The sequence below is a fragment of the Mauremys reevesii genome, linkage group 6 (assembly GCF_016161935.1).
Source record: "Mauremys reevesii isolate NIE-2019 linkage group 6, ASM1616193v1, whole genome shotgun sequence".
Lineage (NCBI taxonomy): Eukaryota > Metazoa > Chordata > Testudines > Geoemydidae > Mauremys > Mauremys reevesii.
In genome coordinates this window covers 1,788,498-1,807,989 of record NC_052628.1, presented here as the reverse complement: position 1 = coordinate 1,807,989, position 19,492 = coordinate 1,788,498, and the positions used below count along the sequence as shown (strand labels likewise).

General features: G+C 49.1%; 1 protein-coding gene across 4 annotated transcripts in view; it reads left to right on the top strand.

The window, feature by feature from the left end:
• The window catches only part of LOC120407658 (phospholipid-transporting ATPase ID-like), a 119,056-nt gene that overhangs the window by 21,512 nt on the left and 78,052 nt on the right, over positions 1-19,492 (top strand). For all 4 annotated transcript variants that reach the window (XM_039543450.1, XM_039543448.1, XM_039543451.1 and 1 more), the window contains exon 3: positions 14,240-14,298. In XM_039543450.1, coding sequence (XP_039399384.1) covers positions 14,240-14,298 — 59 coding nt within the window. The remainder of the gene's footprint in view (positions 1-14,239; positions 14,299-19,492) is intronic.

The window sequence follows — 19,492 nt, the reverse complement described above, 5'->3', positions numbered from 1 at the left end:
CCGGAGGCATTTTCCCTTGCCTTCCCAGGGATTCTGTTTGTTTCTCTCTGTCCGAAGGGTATAAGAATATAAGAATGGCCAGACTGGGCCAGACCAATGATTCCTCTAGCCCAGTATCCTGTCTGCCGACAGTGGCCAATGCCAGGTGCCCCAGAGGGAATGAGCCGAGCAGGGTAATTATTGAGTGATTAATGCTCTGTCATCCAGTCCCAGCTTCTGGCAGTGGGAGGTTCAGGCACACCTAGAGTATGGGGTTGTTCCTCTGACCATCTTGGCTAATAGCCAGTGATAGACCTGTCCTCCAGGAACTTCTTGTACTCATTTATGCTTTTGGCCTTCACAACATCCCTTGGCAATGAATTCCCATGGTTCGCTGCGCATTGTGTGAAGAACTTTCTTATGTTTGTTTTAAACCTACTGCCTATTAATTTAATTGAGTGACTACTGGTTTGTAAAAGCAGAAAAGAGTCCTGTGGCACCTTATAGACTAACAGACGTATTGGAGCATGAGCTTTCGTGGGTGAATACCCACTTCGTCGGATGCATGACCCACATGACTCCCATATGTCTGTTAGTCTATAAGGTGCCACAGGACTCTTTGCTGCTTTTACAGATCCAGACTAACACGGCTACCCCTCTGCTACTGGTTTGTGTGTCATGCGAATGGGTAGATAACACTTTTCTAGTCACTTTCTCCACAACAGTCATGATTTTATAGGCCTCTGTCATATACCCCCCTTAGTCGCCTCTTTTCTAAACCGAACAGTCCCAGACTTTTTAATCTTTCTTCATTTGGAAGTTGTTCCGTATCCCTAATAATTTTTGCTGTCCTTCTCTGTATTTTTTTCTCTTTTCTGAGATGTGGCAACTGGAACTGCACGCAGTCTTCAGAGTGTGGGCGTACCATGGATTTATATAGTGTCACTATGATATTTTCTGTCTTATTATCTATTCCTTTTCTAACGATTCCTAACATTCTGTTAGGCTTTTTGACTGCTGCTACACATTGAACAGATGTTTTCAGAGAACTACCCATGATGACTCCAAGATCTTTCTTGAGTTGTAACAGATAATTTAGATGCCATCATTTTGTTTGTACAGCTGGAATTATGTTTTCGAAAGTGCATTACTTTTCACTCATCGACATTGAATTTCATCTGCCATTTTATTGCCATCACCAAGATCGCTTTGTAACACTTCACTGTACGATTTGAACGTAACTATCTTGAATAATTCTGTATTGTTTGTAAATTTTACCACCTCACTGTTTACTCCTTTTTCCAGATCATTTATGAATATGTTGAACAGCTCTGGTCCCAATACAGTTCCTTGGAGTACCCCGTTATTTACCCTCTCTACTGTGAAAACTGACTATTTACTCCTACCCTTTGTTTCCTATCTTTTAACCAGTTACTGATCCATGAGAGGACTTTCTCTTTTATCCCATGACAGCTTCCTTTGCTTAAGAGTCTTTGGTGAGGGATCTTGTCAAAGGTTTTCTCAAAGTCCAAGTACACTCTATCCACTGGATCACCCTTGTCCACATGCTTGTTGACCCCCTCAAAGAACTCAGATTGCTGAGGCATGATTTCCCTTTACAGAAGCTATGTTGATTCTTCCCCAACAAGTTGTGTTCATCTATGACTCCGATCATTCTGTTCTTTACTACTGAAGTTAGGCTTACCGTCCTGTAGTTTCCAGGATTGCCTCTGGAGGCATCTTTAAAAACCGGTGTTACATTAGCTATCCACCAGTCATCTGGTACAAAGGCTGATTAAAGAATATATTGTATACCACAGTTAGTCCTTCTGAAATTTCATATGAGTTCCTTCAGAACTCTTGGGTGATACCATCTGGGCCTGGTGACTTATTACTGTTTAATTTATCCATTTGTTCCAAAATCTCCTCTAATGACACTTCAATCTGGGATGCATCCGACGAAGTGGGTATTCACCCATGGAAGCTCCTGCTCCAATACGTCTGTTAGTCTACAAGGTGCCACAGGACTCTTTGCTGCTTTTACAGATCCAGACTAACACGGCTACCCCTCTGATACCTTCAATCTGGGAGAGTTCCTCAGATCTGTCACCTAAAAAGAAGAACTTGAGTGTGGGAATCTCCCTCACACCCTCTGCAGTGAAGACCAATGCAAAGAATTCTGTTAGCTTCTCCGCAACAGCCTTGACTTCCTTGAGTGCTCCTTTAGTATCTCCATCACCCAGATGTACTTAAAAAATGCTGTTAGTTTTGGTGTCTTTTGCTAGTTGCTCTTCAAATTATTTTTTGGCCTGCCTGATTACACTTTTACACTTGACTTGCCAGAGTTTATGTTCCTTTCTATTGTCCTCAATAGGATTTGACTTCCAATTTTTAACAGATTTTTTTTGCCTCTAATAGCCTCTCTCACTCTATTGTTTAGCCATGGTGGCATTTCTTGGTCATCTTAATATTTTTTTAATTTGGGGTATACATTTAGTTCTATTATGGTGTATTTAAAGTTTCCATGTAGCTTGCAGCATTTCACTCTTGTGACTGTTCCTTTTAATTTCCATTTAAGTAGCCTCCTCATTTTTGTGTAGTTCCCCTTTTTGAAGTTAAATGTTACTGCGGTGGGTTTCTTTGGTATCCCCCACTCCCCAAGGATGTTAAATGTATTATGATATTGTTGCTATTACCAAGTGGTTCAGCTATAATCACCTCTTGGATCAGATCCTGTGCTCCATTTAGGACTAAATCAACAATTGTCTCTTCCGTTATGGGTTCCAGGACTGGCTGCTCCAAGAAACTGTCATTAATGGTGTCTAGAAATTTGACCTCTGTATCCCGTCCTGAGGTGACATGTTCCCAGTCAATATGGGGATAGCTGAACCCCCCCAATATTATTGTGTTTTCTAGTCTTGTAGCCTCAAACTAGAATAGCTCAAGTGTGGGAGTCTCCCTCACATCGTCTGCAGTGAAGACCAATGCCAAGAATTCTGTTAGCTTCTCTGCAACAGCCTTGTCTTTCTTGAGTGCTCCTTTTTTTCTCTTTGGTGTAGATGCAAATATTATGCCCAAATTTAGGCCTTACAGTTCAGAAGAAGTTTAACAGCTTCCTGAAAGTTAATGTGTAACTCTTGAGAATGAATGGGATTTGTTCCTTTACAGCTTCCTGTTTTGATTCATGCTCGGTTCAGCCCAGCGATTCTCACCAAATTTATGGGAAATAAAGAGTGAAACTAAAACTTTCAAGAGAATGAAGCATGTTTACTTTTACCCCCAAACAATCTATGTTAAAGGTTATTGCTGGGGCTAGCAGAAAACTCCATCCGCCACCTCCCACCTCAAACGGGTCCCCCCCTCCCCCCGATTAGATGGTCAGAAGGTAAGGGACCTTCTGGTCAGGAATGAATTCTTTGTGACTCACCAATGAGGTTTTTGAGCCTCTTGTTGCTGGAACATGTTGCTGGAAATTGACAATAAGAGAGCCCCTGGTCAGAGCTTGGAGACCGGTTTTCATCCTGCATGAATAATGCTTCATAAGTAGAAAAACTAATCTTTAAACAGAGCATTTACTTTTTAAGCAGTATGGGTCTGATTCCCCCTTTGCTATCACCCGTGTAACACCACTGAAGTCAGTGAACATAGGATATAGGGATACTGGATTAGAACAGGCTTGGGGGTCCCTCCAGTCCAGGGTGCTGTCTCCAAGCAGGGCCAACACTAGCTGGTTGAGAGGAAGGTGCAAGTAACCCCATAATAGTCATGTATGGGATAATCAGCCCCCCATGAAGGTTTCATCCTAATCCTTCAGAGTTAGAGACTGGCTTTTAGCCATGAAGTATGATGTCTGAGATCCCTTCCAAAGAGTGCATGAGCTTTTATATTGTTGGTAGCCGTATAACTGTTCAGTCCCTCTTTGAATCTTGCTAAAGTATTGGCCTCAGAGCCATCGTGTGGCAATGAAGAGTTACCCCAGATTACACAAGTGTAAAGGAGAATGGAATTTAGCCCTAACATTCAAATCCTGCAGCTCTGAAGCCGGCAAACCTCCCCCGATGTCATTGGGAGTGTAAGCTTGGGCTGTAGGATTTCGTCAGAAAGCTGTAGAATTAGTGAACCAGGATGTCAAAGGAGGAAGGAGACTTTCTCAAAGAGTCTCTCACTTGGACTCTTGTCATAAATGATGTCTGGTCTCAGCAAGGGGACTGCTTCAGAGGTTACACTGGTGTAATTGGCTTCATCCCGTTAGGGTCAAAACCATTTCATGGTTTCTTCCTTGTGAGACGCGTACTGTGCCTTACGAACTATGGCCTAAGCAAACGGAGTGGAGTTTTCTTTACATGTCACTGCAGTCCTGCTAAATGGTAACTAGATGAGAGACCGAAGCAGACGCTCTGAATGAGAATTTGTACTTCGGGGTTAGTTATACAAACAAGAGGAGGGACGTATGTGTACATGGTTTAAAACTAACTTTTATAACACTCGATTTTTACATGATACTGTTTCAAACAGTTGCACAGAAAGCTTTGGGGAGAATGTATTGCTGGGTGGCTGGCACTTGACAACGCTGATACAGGTGAAGCAGCAAGATGCAATGCTTAGGTAGAAACCAACCAGCAGTGCTACAACGGAAGGCAAATGCAGAGCTTTTCTGATCTGCAGCCAACCATACTTCAGAGGGGTGGGGATCCTGAACTCTCACAGAGAATGGAAGAAAATAACGGTGAAGTCATGGTCTCCGGGACACCAGTGTAAATCTGGGCTGACTGTACTGATACCCAGAGAGCTATTCCAGAGTTAATGATGTAAATGAGAACAGAATTTGGCCTTGATTAATCAATGTCAGGGAAATAAGTGTAATACTCCCCATATGAGCTAAGCACAAGTCATGTTACAGGGAATACTCCATAGCTGACTCTTGGGACACTGATCGTTCCTACAGGGTTAGTCACCTTGTGCGTGGCCAATGTCTTATAGATCGTGTGGTGGTCACTAGCAGACACTGCCTTGGGAGAAGGTGAGGCAGGAACAACCTACTCGCCAAGTCAGTCCTCTGTCTGAGCTGCCTGTCTCAGCCAGGACCCAGCAGGCATGAACTGGCACATATGGAGACAGCTGGTGGAGGGGAAAGTCTGTAGCCCAAAGCCCCATGTCTGAGCATAGAGCCAGCTCTGAAGAGGCAGGCAGGGTGCTTGACGCGCCTGCTGGTTCTCAGAGCAGGGCTGGGCCCGGGAGGCGGGAGAGAAAGGAAAGGAGGGACCAGGGCAGGGAGAGAGCTGGCCCCGTTGCTGGGGAAGAGCGATGTTAACTCAGCCTTTGTCCTTCATCAGAAAGCCCTGAGGTTGAGTGTTTTCTGCCTTCGTGTTCTCTGGGGTTTTTTTTTTTTTTTGACTAAAACATTTAAATGTATTAACTTTACAGACGAGGTTTCCTACTCAGAAAGTAAATACCTGCTTTGGCAGGCAGGCACATGGCCCATTGACTGGTCCACGGCTCAGTGAGCGGGGTACTGACCTCCCTGCTCGTGAGAGGAGAACGTGCCAGTCTCCACCCCGCTCTGGTGACAGGGCCCTGGAAAAGAACAGAATGGGGCTGGTAACCCACATCCTGTCCCACGGTGAGAGGGGCCCTCATCCCTCCTGCCCCGGGTTTGGAAATATCTGGTGACAGTCAGTGAGTCTTGCCCTGGCTTCTAAAGCGTTTCTATGGCCACAGGACACTGGGGTGAAACCTGGGGTGCTGCTGCCTTCTCTTTGATTAGCTGAAGTCAGAGCTGCATGTCTGTTTCACTGGAGAGCCTAGCTAGATTCTAGGTACGGAGCGTGCAAAGCAAAGGCACCCATTTGGAGTCTTTTCTTCTCCTCCAGGCATCTCTCCCTGCTGGTGAGGATAATAGAAATGTTTGCTTTTAAAGAGGGCAGGGCCTAATATTGCACTTTATCTTCAGGTTAAACATTGACTGATCCCAAGAAGGAAATAATTCCAAGTCACCTTGCAGGTCAAGAGTTGAGAATTTGGAGCCTACAAGCCTGCTGTATAGAAAGAGATGGCGTCTGTACGTCATGTACTTGGACACTACGTCAGTTCCTATTAGCAGAATGTCCTGTTGCATTAGTGCCCTGCATTGGAATGTCTTCAGTGTCTTACCCACATTTGCAAATTCCCATTATGATCTGATGTTTGTTTAGTGCTGGTGCTGGACTTGATTCTGTACCAGGCACAAACCAGGCAGCCTGTGCCCAAAGCAGATCACATTTTACAATATTTCTCTTTTTTTCGACTTCCTGGAGGGGGGAGAGAAATCTAGTTCCCTCTGAGGACTCTCTTGCTTTCATTAATTATGGGATACGGTAGGGATGGGCTCCAGCTCAGACCTCCGGAACTAGGAGGTAGGAAAGGAAACGAGACGTTTCAGGGGGATCTTGCTCTAGGATATTTTAAAATTTAAATCCCTGACATTTAGTACAAGCTGGTTCATTCCACGGGTACCACATGTGATCAAGCCCCAGGTCTTGATGGTCGCTGGGAGAGATGCTACTGCAGCATTCAGAGAGCGGACACTCCAGCAGGGGCTAGCAAATCTACCTGCTATGGAATTTTGACAAGGCACACCCAAGAATCCCCTCCCTCACGCTCACTGTCCTTACGTCTCCTTTCCTCCATCATGCCAACAAAAAGGGAGTCGTCACTAATCATACAAAATCCTGCAGTGTTTGCCAGGCAGCTGTGCACGTGCCTGATTTTATTGCTGTGACCAGTCCCCTCCCAACTGACTGTTACTCCCACCCATTGCATCACGGCACACTTGCAGTGTCAGCCCTTCGGGGCAGGCGCTGGCGATCTCTCAGCTGTGTAACGCACCCAGCAGGTGTTGGAGCAATACACCAACGCTCCATCGCAGAGCGAAGGGTGGACTTGTGGGTAAGGTGTTGGACTGAGACTCTGGACATGTGGGTTCAGTCCTGGCTCTGCCACAGACTGCCTGTGTGAGGTCATGTGACCACCTTGTACCTCAGCTTCCTGGCTGTAAACTGGGCACAAAGAACCCTTCCTGCCATGCTTATCTGCTCTATACTTGGCCTGTGAGCTCCTCGGGGCAGGGGACTCTCTAACCATGGGCTCGTGCAGTGATCTCTACAGGTGCTGCCATAGTACAGATAATACATCCCAATTGTACTGTTGCCATCAGAGCTGCCCTTAGTTCCTCCCCAACGGGGTCATTGGCTGGGACACCTGCCAGCCCGGCAAACATGTGACCTGGTTTCTTTGGCCCTTGTGGCTGGTACAGAATGGGGAGATTCATCCGAGGGTGTAACCTGGGGTCACTATTGTTGCACCAAGGGGGAATTTTGCACATTGGTTTGTTGTAATAACCTCTCCAAAGGTGATAACTCAGGTCTCTCTCATCCCCTAAGAATGTGGCTATTCAATGATTAATCTTCTCCCCTGGAGCTGCCCTCTGGCTGCTGTCCTGAATGGTCTCCTTGTTTCAGGGATGATGCTAACAATTAGCAACTGACCAAGGCTCATCTCCCTAAGGCAATAATTAATATCCCATCAACAATCTGAACGAAGGGTTGTGATTTTCCTACCCCTGGTAACATGGTAGTGTCCTCTGGGGGTTGGATTAGTCGGCTGCAGCGCCGCATCTCTCTGAGCGTGAACAGAACCAGCAGCTTACGACGTGCCCAAAGAATGTGAGTGTCTGCAGAGGGGTGGGGTGGGTCAGGGGGCCAGGAGTCAGGGTTTCATCACACTATTCTCATCTAATCCAAACACCTTCCATATCTTGGGGTTAGTGAGCTAATAATAATGAATTAATAACGCTTGGTGCTTATTTTAGTACTGTGCATACACCTCTCCAAAGGCGTGCTGGGCCCTTTGCTACCCACCTGTCCTTAGAGACCCGGGCTGCAGAGGCAGGAGCCATCTTTGTGGGTGGCGCATGTCCACTGCTCCTTGGCAGTGTGGCTCCAGGAGTTGTGTGGAACTGTCTGTCCTCTGGAGGCCATTCATTCACAGCTCAGTATGGGGGGATGGGCACGCGGGAAGGATGCCGTGTAGAGAGGCCAGTCTCCATCCTGCCCCAACCACCCGTGGGGTATTCCTGCAGTGCTGGGGGTGGGGGGCTGTGCCAGGCAGCTTGCATGGGCATTGAGTTCCCCCCTGCACGCAGATCACAGGAGACGATCCAGCCCCCGGCATGAGTGGCTGCAGCTAGGGTTCCAGAAGCTGGTTTGTCGGGCAGGTGGAGCACAGATTTCTTGCACAGAGTCTGTGTTGTCTCTGTTCTGCTGTCAGGCTCGGTGGCTGCATCACTCTTAGGGCTGAGATGGTCTTTCTTCATGCATCCGGTGTCAGGCCTTAATTTGTGTAAAACTTGGCAAAACCATTCAGTTCCCCACCCCCCGGCAGGCACAGAAACTAATATCCACAAATTCTGCCCGTTGGCCTGTTTAAGGCACTGCTATCTGCGCTTTCATTTATAACCCAGACAAATTTCCACGGTCCTCAGCCAGCTCTCGAATGTAACCTTTCATAAGACTTTTCCATGCAACTGCCCTACGTTCAGAAGACTGGATGGACAATTATATTTATAGCTGCTTTTTGGCATGAGTTTAATGTTATTCACTCCAGATGTTGTGACGAAGTGGGACTGTGGGACTGGGGGTGGGGGCACAGATCCTAAGTATCAAATGCAAAGCACTCTGTCTCCCACAAATCTGTCTCACTCTCCCTCCTAGCAATGCTGGGGGCCCTCCCCTGCAAGGTGTTGGAAGGAGGTGGAGACAAGAAAGGGGTGGTGAAGAAAAGAAGCTGAAGAGAAAGAGAGGGAGGAGGAGGAGGGAGGGGGAGGGGACTGGAGGGGGGGGGGGGAGAGAGAGAGGAGAGAGGAGAGAGATCCCGAATGGGGTAATGGGGGGGGGCCCCAATGGACCCAGGGGAGGGATCTGTGTTATCTGTGCCTGCCTGTGTGTGTGGACTGTGTTCGTCCTGTCTAATAAAACCCTTCTGCTTTACTGGCTGGCTGAGAGTCCTGGTGAATCGGCAGGGAGCCCAGGGGTGCAGGGCCTGACTCCCCTACACTCCGTGACAGTTGTTCTGTGGCTTAGCTCCTAAATCTCTCCGCCTGAAAAAGCAGCCACTTTCCCAGAGACTCGGTTGCTGTGGTTAGACCAGGGCCTGGGCACTGGGCCACAGTTACATGTGGTTAGTTTCCAGTGAATGAAACGCTAGGGAGGATTGTTTTCATTGTTTTCAGCAGCAGCGACGTGGTAACCTGAAGCACAGACACCGGCACTGACTTTCATTCTTTCTTTCCAGTGACTCCAGTCATCTGGAGTACTGTGTCCAGTTTTGGACCCCACACTACAAGAAGGATGTGGAAAAATTGGAAAAAGTCCAGCGGAGGGCAACAATAATGAGTAGGGAGCTAGAGCACATGACTTATGAGGAGAGGCTGAGGGAACTGGGATTGTTTAGTCTGCAGAAGAGAAGGGTGAGGGAGGATTTGATAGCAGCCTTCAACTACCTGAAAGGGGGTTCCAAAGAGGATGGAGCTCAGCTGTTCTCAGTGGTAGCAGATGACAGAACAAGGAGCAATGGTCTCAAGTTGCAGTGGGGGAGGTTTAGGTTGGATATTAGGAAACACTATTTCACTGGGAGGGTGGTGAAGCACTGGAATGGGTTCCCTGGGGAGGTGGTGGAATCTCCATCCTTAGAGGTCTTTAAGGTCAGGCTTGACAAAGCCCTGGCTGGGATGATTTAGTTGGGAATTGGTCCTGCTTTGAGCAGGGGGTTGGACTAGATACCTCCTGAGGTCCCTTCCATCCCTGATATTCTATGATTGTTTCTACTGTTCCTATGAGCAGAAAGTTGGTTACGAGTCGCTTAGAGATGACGGGTTCCCAGCACAAAAAAGCTCCCATTGGATGAGGCTTTAGCCCTCCCACAGGTTTCCAGAATTAACATCTGCATGATAAGCAGAGCTCAGATCTGTAGCCAGTTACTCCAAGTGGTGGGTTCCAGGTATAGTTGGGGGAATGGGATGGTCCCTTTGTGGCCACCTGCTGGAGGCCCTGCACTCCTCCTACAACCTGCCCAGGAAAGGAGGCGTAGAGAGGCCTGATGGAAGCAGCCGATCAGAGGCCAGCAGGCTCAGATAAAAGGATTTGCGTGGCCTTAGAATTAGAAGGTTATTTCTGGCTGGGATCCGATGGGCTGCATGTGGCATGGCATGGTGCGGCTCTCCTCTCCAGCCACAGGATTTGACTGCATTTGCTTAAGCTGGGGGAGATACACCCTGAGAACTTCAACCTTGAGCTAAGGGGTGAAGACAAAGGGGCTATCTGGGAGAGACATGCCAAACCTGCGGGGGGGAAACCACAGAAATTGGGCTTGTTTTCGGCATAATTGGCTTGTGAGTTGCTTGTTGGCTAATTTGTGGCTTGTAGCTTGTTGCTGCTTCTTTTTTTTTTTTTTGATCGGCTCCAGGCAAGCAGGGGAGAGCGTCAGGGGTGCACAGCAGGCCCACCACAGTCCCAGGCTGCTTGCCGGGGGATCTAGTCACACAGAGTGTTGGGGTTCTTAGGGATTGTTTTGAAATGGGACTAGCTTGATTTTTGGCTTATGGTGAAAGTCGGGTGCTTATTTACCATGTGAAAGTTGGCAACTGTGATCTGGGAAGAGGCCCCGGGAACTAGCAGCCAGTAATTGCAGTGAGCAGTACATGGCTGCCGTGGGTTGGAACCCAGCGTAGTAGGCACTCCCGGGTTCCTTCCCGGCCAAAGTGGTGTCAACCCTGAGAAAGGGACAAGACTCGTCGGGGAGCCCAAGCAAAGGGCAGAATTTACAGGGCCCAGAGCCAGGGCTGACGACCCTGGTGAGGGTAGACAGACAGGTTTGTTGGACTCTTTGCTGCTGTGGAAGGAGTTCATTTTGATTGTGTGACTAGGCCGGAGGAGTGAGCCACTCAAGATCTGCCAAGCGTGGTTGACTAACTGTGGGGTGCCAGGAGTGGGAAAAGGCCTGAATATGGCAGGCAGCCGCTGGAGACACCCAAGAGGAGAGTGGACCCCCTCCCCCCATTGCAGGGATTCAGTTGAGTTCTTTCTAGCACTCATCGGGGAGGTTTCAGTGGCCCCTGTTCCTCACTGTGCAAGGGAGAGCGGAGTTATTAAAGCAAATGGTTGTAATTTGCTGTGTGAATTGGTGGTAGCTGCTCTCTATAGGCAGTGACAAGTCTGGAACTCCCAAGGGGGGGAATTTGAGGAAACATGGAGGATGTTCCTTACTCTATAAAACAATGTGCAGTGCCAGTTCAGGAGCATCTGCTCAGCCTGGAAAAAGGTCATTGCTGGGAGTGGCACAGCTAGTTTGCTTTAGGAGCCACACCTCTTGGGCAAAAGATAACACACAACTTCCAGCTCTTTAGCCTTGTCCTTATCTCCTCGAGAGTCATTGGGATATGGTTACTAACAGACCACATTGGCTTGTGGAACACAATAGCAGATAACACACTGGCTGGGGTGCATTGCTGCCCTGTGCTGGTAAAATATGAACTGTTCACCTGGGGTCATAGGCACTATATAGCTAATGGAGATTCTCTCTTTGCTCAAGTGGGGAAGGCCTGTGCTTTTGGATGGAATGGTGGAGATGGGTGAGGTGCCTGTTTGTCTTTTAACTGTTGCAATTGTGCCTGCAATGTCTGCACCCCTCCACTCCAGCCTTGCAAGTATTTCCAGTAGAGACCATAACGGTTTGGGCTGTTTCCAAAAGTGGCCTTTGATTTTGGCTGCCTTTGTTTTGGGGAGCAACATCTTGGGGTCCCAAAAACAGAGATCACTGTTGGCCTGTAGAAATAGCCATGATGAGCAGTGTTAAGTTCCTATGGCAACCCAGGCCGCTTTCAGTCTGCTGTGGGCCCAGACTGAGCACTCGGTGCTGTGCCCGGAGGAGAGGGGGCTGGACTCAGCTGTCCGTCCAGCCTGAGGTTCAGGCGGCCACGGCCTTTGTTTCCAGGGCAGGTTTACTAAGCCCTGCTGTTTTCTATTCCTAACTCACACCAAGGAAAGCACAACCCAAACAGCAACTGTTCCCAGCCTCTGGCACGCTCTCCTAGTGAGCTTCTGCCTGAGGAATGGTTTCAGAGTGGGAGCCATGTTAATCTGTGTCAGCAAAAACAACGAGGAGTCCTTGTGGCACCTTAGAGACTAACACATTTATTTGGTGGGCTAGAACCCACTTCATCAGATGCATGGAGTGAAAAATACAGTAAGCAGTATATATATCACAGCATGTGAAAAGATGGGAGCTGCCTTACCAAGTGGGGGGTCAGTGCTAACGAGCCAATTCAATTAAGGGGGAAGTGGCCTATTCTCAACAGTAGACAAGAAGGGGTGAATACCAAGGGAGGGAAACTTACTTTTGTAATGCTAACGAGGCCAGTGCAATCAAGGTGGCCCATTTCCAACAGTTGACAAGAAGGTGTGAGTATCAGCAGAGGGAAAATTTCTTTTTGTATGACCCATCCGCTCCCAGTCTTTATTCAGGCCTCATGTCATGTTGTCCAGTTTGCACATTAATTCCAGGTCTGCAGTTCCTCGTCTGTTTTTGAAGAATTGCCACTTTTAAGTCTGGGTGACCTTGAGGATGGCCAAGCTGGCAGAGTAAGGAATGCAGGCCGGCTTCTTAGCTGCGCTGTGATCGGGATCCAGCGAAAGCGGGAAGGAGCTCTCCATGCCCCCATATAGCCCTCTGCAGAACTGGCTCCTTCCTCCCCTTTGCAGTCCCCATGCAGGCTACTCCCAGTGGCCCTGCTGAGGAGAAGGGGAGAGAGGAGTCCAGGATCTGGGAGCTCACTCTCAGCCTCTCCAGAATGTCAGCAGGTGTCACAGGTTTTGCCGTGCTGCCTGCTCCATATGGCCCCGTTCCCAGTTGAAAGGTCCCGTTGAGGGGATATCAGCCAGCTCCCCTAACTCTCTGGGCTGCTCCCCACCTTGCAGCATCCTCTGCATAGATTCTTGCCTGGCATCCAGCTAGGCAGACCCTGCCCTCTGTGTAGGGTGCTGCTGGCTGTGGTCAACATCCCTGATGCTGCTCAGGTTCCTAAGCGTACAGTGCTGGGCACTGAGGATCTGGGCAGCAGCATTGCCATGCTTAGGCTGGATTTCCTTTGTAACATCCTCTCTAGTAACAGCTCGCTCTCCTGTGCACACCGCTTCCTGGAGCCTGGCTGTCTAACCACGCAGTGTTGGGCTGAATGATGCTGCTCTGGCTCTTCCGTGGAGCTGAATGTTGTTTCGCTTTTCCCAGGCCCTGCCCATGCTCTGCTACTGCATTTCTGTTGGCTTGTTGATTTTCTTAAGGTTTTAGCATCTCTTATTTTCTTTATGATCATTTATCTCTTTGCGGCATTTACTGTGGGACTCGTCTCAGAATCGCCAAGGAGGGGTTCAGAGCAGCCCTCACTGTAGAAAAGGAAAGCAGCAAGTGTTCTGAAATAGTCTTCTCTAGGTGTGCAGCTTAGATCTGCCCAGGGACTAATGGGGAATGTTTTATGGAGGGGAGTGTGACGTAGTGGTTAGAGGAGGGGAGCGGAAGCCAGGACTCCTGTTTTCTATTCCTAGCTCTGCCTCTGACTCCCTCTGTGAGCTTGAGAAAGTCATGCTGAGGCAAAAGAATTTTTCTGTCTCACGAAAGGGGTGTAAGGATGAATGAATTACTATTTAAAGCATCTGAGTTCCTTGAATGAAAGCGTCTCTGCGAGCTGATTGATCTTACACTGCTGATGCCCTGCCCTAGTCCACGCTCCACTAGTGGTGCAGAATTAACAATAGACCTAGGGCAATAGACCTAGCGTGTCGAGATTTTTATGGAGGGAGGTTGGGAGCTTGAGTCTCACTTGTCTAGAACTAATCCTGAGCCTTCAGGGAAGCTAATACGATGGGTAGGAGAACAGCCTGTCTACTGATGCCAGTGCTAGGACCACAGAGAGAGGTGTGATTGGAGCATGGTGAATGAACGCCACATCGCTCCGCACTAGCGTCATGCCAGCTGGGTGTCTGCCACACACCACCAAGCCCGGGCACTGGGGTTCCAGTTCACAGCTTGGGTCTCCCTCGCATTCCTCTCCTAAAAGTCCCCTCTTCCTGCTGCTCCTTGACGCTTGTAATTAGTCATTATCCCCCCCCCACCTCCTCCTCCAACGGCTATTAAGTTCTCTGCTGAATTCTAATGTGTGTGTTCTTCTCTACAGAGGAAGAGAGGCACCTTCAGGCAAACAACCGGGACTTTAATCTGGAGTTCGAATATGCTGTAAGTAACAATCGTATGTTTAATGCAGAACAATTGCCAGGGCTGCTTCATGGGACACCAGCTCACCTGCAAGTTTCCTTCCAGTCGGAAGTGTATTGTGGGTATGTGGATTTGTTATTGTAGGGTCACTCGTGCGCGTGCTGGGGAGCGTTCTGTAAACAAAGTGCTGAAGTCTGTTTTGAAAAAAAATCGTATACAAATGTCTTGGACTTTATCACAAGATCTAAATGCGGCTGGTCACTGTCTGTCCCTGGCAGCCTTTCAGCAATGACATAGGGGTGCATAGGGGAACCTGGCTGGTCATTCGAGTCAGGCACTGGGAGTTTCACCTCTGGCATCTGTTCTGCAAGCAGGGCACTAATAAGGGACCTGATCCTGCAAACTCGTACCCTAGAGACGTCATACCTGCAGCTAGGCTCAGAGAGCTCACTCGGGTAAAGAGACTTGCGTGCCTGTTTGTAGGACCGGCCCCAAGGCTTTACAATAAGCTTCATGCTCACGGCAGCACAAACTGGATGTTTTTCAGTGGTTCTTGGACCAAGCCAAACACCTGGGAGACTCGCATGGGACAGGACCGCTGCATGCACAGGGTGAAATGTGCAGGGGCTAGTGCAAGGCCTTTATACCACTTCCGCCCTTCGGTCTTGGTGATAAGGGATTGGGAAGGTGCATTTTACGCACGTGGGGCCTGGCAGTGCAGGACTGGATGTGCGTTAACAGCATACAGGGCTTGGAGATCCAGGATTGGGAGCATGCCAGGCTGGGACAGGACACCCTGTGCTCACGGGGCTGGGATGAGGATGTAGGAGGGAGGGAGTCTGTCCTGTCCTGATGGCCTCCCCCACCTGCTCTGAAGAGAAGTGCAAGGGGTGACCTTTGCTGGCCCGATCCTCCTTTTCCTCCACCTCTCCCTGAGTTCAGAAGTGTGTGTGTGTGTGTGTGTGCGCGCGCGTGCGCGTAGGGGAGCAGCCTTTTCTGGTTCTGACATTAGTCTGACGTGTCACATGGCCCAGCATCCCTGGAGCCCAGCATAGACCGAAGCTGAGAAATTCTAGAAGAATGTCTAGAAAGCCCAAGCCCCGGGGCATGCCAGAGTGATGGGAAACCAGAAATCTGTCCCGAACCCATGCTAGCGCAGTCTGACTTGCACAGAGCTGCACATCATGCCCTGGGCTTTTTATTTCCAAATAAGTCCCGGTAACTTTTCCGTTCATTACATCCATACTGGCAGGATGTATGGAAAAGAGCTGGCCTAGCCCAAAGTGACTTCAGACCCTATTTTTATCGGCATTTTGGGTGTGGCTGGAAACTCCAAGGAGGAGAGAGAGGCTCAGGCTCCTTCCCCACAGACTTGACACTCCTAACATTGTCTGCAGTGTAGTTGTAGCCATGTGGGTCCCAGAATGTTAGAGACAAGGTGGTGATTGGACCAGCTTCGGTTGGTGAGGGAGACGCGCTTTCGAGCTACACAGAGCTCTGCTCCAGGACTGCTCCAGCTGCAGGCGAGGTGGAACAGATCGCTTAGCATAAGTGGTTAACACACATTCTAAGGCACCCCTCAAGGGGCAGCGGCTCATTAACACCCCTGTGGTCATAGGACAAAAAAGGGAGCTTCTAAGCTTGTCATGCCTAGGAACAGGAGCCTGCAATCCATGTAAAGAGTCAAATCCTGGCCTCCCAGGTGGGTACCGATGGTCCTGAACACAGTGACACTGCAGCAGCCAGGGGTGCAGTGCTGAGGGGATGAGCCTGGGGACCCTGCCTGTGCCTGCCACAGAGCACTGCTCAGGGGCAGTGCAGGAGCGGGCTCAGCGGGAGCGAGACCATGCACAGTGGGGCTGCGATTGCTTGGGCCCACGGGTGCGGAAAGGCAGCAGCTGGGCGATAGCATATGCAGCCCAGAGCACGTGGCTTTGATGTCTATGCCACAGGATCTGTTTATGAAGTGATCACAACAGGTTGAACTGAGGAAGCTTCACTGCCATTCAGCTGCTCAGGGCCAGCGGGCTCCACAGCTGACGTGGGCACTTTCAGGGAGGACCAGAGGGTAGTAGCCGTTCCTCCCTGTGGCAGTAGCCATTCCTCTGGGCACAAGAAAAGTTGCCCTGGTAGCTCCTGTGTGCTAGAAGGGCCAGCTAGGACAGACTAGAATGAAACCTGGTAATTCAGCAAAGAGCTGAAGAAGAGCTGTAGCAGTGGGCTTCCTGTTTGAAGTTTGCAGCCGTGGGCAGGGTTCATTTGACTCTTTTATAGCTTAATAGGGCCATAAATTAGTTATAGAATAGGTTCTGTGTCTGGTCTGGGAGCACAGCCAGCGAGCCTGTAATGATTTCCTCGGGGCGGAGCGTTCTCCCCAAGGAGTTGGAGAGGTTAGGGAAGGAACTATGCAATATGGATTTGAGGGATTGTTGTATTCCAGACAAACACCTGAGTTGCATGGGGGCCGACGGCAATCTGTGGGTTTAAGCCCTTCATCAAATGGAAGGTTTCTCCTGGCCTGACATCCCCAGGACGAAGACTGAGCAAAGGGTGGGACTGTCTTGTCCTTGTTTAGACTTATTGAGGGCTGGGCAGCTGGACTGTGCTGCAAAGCCAAGCCTGAGGTGGGGATCCTGGTAGCTGTCTCCCTTCGCAGCGTGTTCTCCTCCTCCACGCTCTGTGGAACAGTCATGCAGGAAGATGTGAGTGAGGAGCCGAGGAGGGTGAGAAATTCAGCTGCGTGTAGGGCAAGACGCCGACTTTGAGCAGAGTCATAACAAACTGGGCAATTGTGACGTCAGCCAAGACTCCTCCATATTCTCAGAAGAGCTGTCAGGACTGGCACTTCCCACCGTTTCGGACAGGCCCCGTTAACACACCCAAGGGAGCGCTCTGACCTTAGAGAAACCTGTCGCACTTGGACTCGCAGAAAGCTTTTGGTCGCCCATCCCCACACAGATCATCTGCACTCCCAGTAAATGTGGCAAGAGGACAAGCTACTGGCAGGGCCCTGGGGCTTCAGCTCCTGGAATGGTGCAAAGCCCAGCGGAGCAGGGGATGGGAGTGTGGTGCAAGGCGGGGCTTCATTAGGACTGGTGGAGTGAGATTAAGGCAGAGAAAAAGTAGGTTACATATGAAGGAAAACCTCCTACCAGGGAGGTGGATCAGCCTGGGGACGAGTCACTCGGAGGACAGGGGGAAGGGGAGGCCCACCCATCAGTGCATTTAACACTAGACTGGACAATGTGCTAGCGACCAGCAGCAGCAAATGGGAGTTTAGAGGGGGCGTGTGAGAGCCAGATGCACCTAACAAATATTCTCTAAACATAGGCCAATAACCCCCCTCTGCCCCGCACCAACAAACCAACCCTGCAAGAGTAAAGATGATGCAGGCAGACGCCCACCAGTATCCAGGTTATTGCACTGAATGCAGCCTGTAGGATTACCTGCCTTGTGAGCAGGTGGCATAAGTGTGCATTCGGTGCAAGCAACTGTCATCCCTCGGAGACTGCGTATGGGCTGAACTGGAGGAGTTAAGGGAGACAGAGAGGTGCACAGATGAGACTTTCTGGGACACCGTTGAGTGGTCCCATCCCCAGTCTGACAGCCTCAGAAAACTCAATAATAATGCGGGATTTCAACTATCCCCATATTGATTGGGAACGTGTTACCTTAGGTCAGGATGCGGAGATAAAATTTCTAAACACCATTAATGACTGTGTCCTGGAGTAGCCAGTCCTGGAATCCATAGGGGCAGAGGCCATTCTTGATTTAGTTCTAAGCGAAGCACAGGATCTGGTTGAAGACGTGAATACAGCTGAACCGGTCGGTAATAGCAACCATAATGTAACTGAAATTTGAACATAGTTGCGGATTGGTCCTGCTTTGAGCAGGAGGTTGGACTAGATACCTCCTGAGGCCCCTTCCTACCCTGATAGTCTATGATTCTGTGATTCATCCTTGGCAGGGGAAATACCAAGAAAACCCTCCTTTTGAAAGATAAATGTTATTGTGGTGGAACTACAGAAAAAGGAGGAGTCTAGTTAAACAGAATTTAAAAGGAACAATCACAAGAGTGAAATGCCTGGAAGCTGCATGGAAACTTTTAAAAAACACAATAATAGAGGCTCAAACTATATGTATACCCCAAATTTAAAAAACAGCCAGGACCCAAAAATGCCCCTCCCCGCCCCCTGGCTAAACAATAGAGTAAAAGACAAAAAGTTAGTGACAAAAATACATCCTTTAAAAAGTCAAATTCTATGGAGGAAAATAGAAAGGAGCATGTGTAAAACTTCTGGCAAGTCAAGTGTAAAAGTATAATTAGGCAGGCTTAAAAGAATTTGAAGAGCAGCTAGCAAAAGATACAAAAACTAACAGCAATTTTATTTAAATATATCAGAAGGAGGAAGCCTACCAAACTGTCAGTGGAGCAACTGGACGGTGGAGGTGCTGAAGGAGCACTCATGGAAGATGAGGCCATTGTGTAGAAGCTAACAGAATTCTTTGCATTGGTCTTCACTGCAGAGGATGTGAGGGAGATTCCCACACCTGAGCCATTCTTTTTAGGTGACAAATCTGAGGAACTGTCTCAGATTGAGGTGTCATTAGAGGAGGTTTTGGAACAAATTGATAAACTAAACAGTAATAAGTCACCAGGCCCAGATGGTATCACCCAAGAGTTCTGAAGGAACTCAAATGTGAAATTTCAGAAGTATTAACTGTGGTATGTAACCTATGGCTGTAATCATCCTCTGTACCAGATGACTAGGGCCCAATCAAATTCACAGTCCATTGTGTTCAGTTTCATGGTCATAGGATTTTAAAATTAGCTAATTTCATGGTTTCAAATGTTCACATCTGAAATTTCATGGTGTTGTAACCATGAGGGTCCCAACCCAAAAGGGAGTCATAGGGGGTCACAAAGTTGTAGGGGGCTTGTGGGACTGGCACCCTCACTTCTGCACTGCCTTCAGAGCAGCCGGGCAAGGTACCCGTAGGTGGGTGTGATCTCCCCTCGAGAGCAGCCCATGCAGGTGAAGAGGAATCCTGTCCTGCTCCAGCCCCACCGAGACTAGCAGCTGGAGCCCAGTGCACAGTAGGAGCCCCTGGCTGGGATACCGCCAGTCCTGCCCCTTCCCCTGCCGTCCAGTAGCTGGATTTCACTGGGAAGATCTGATTTCACGGTCCTGACCTGTTTTTCACAGCCGTGAAT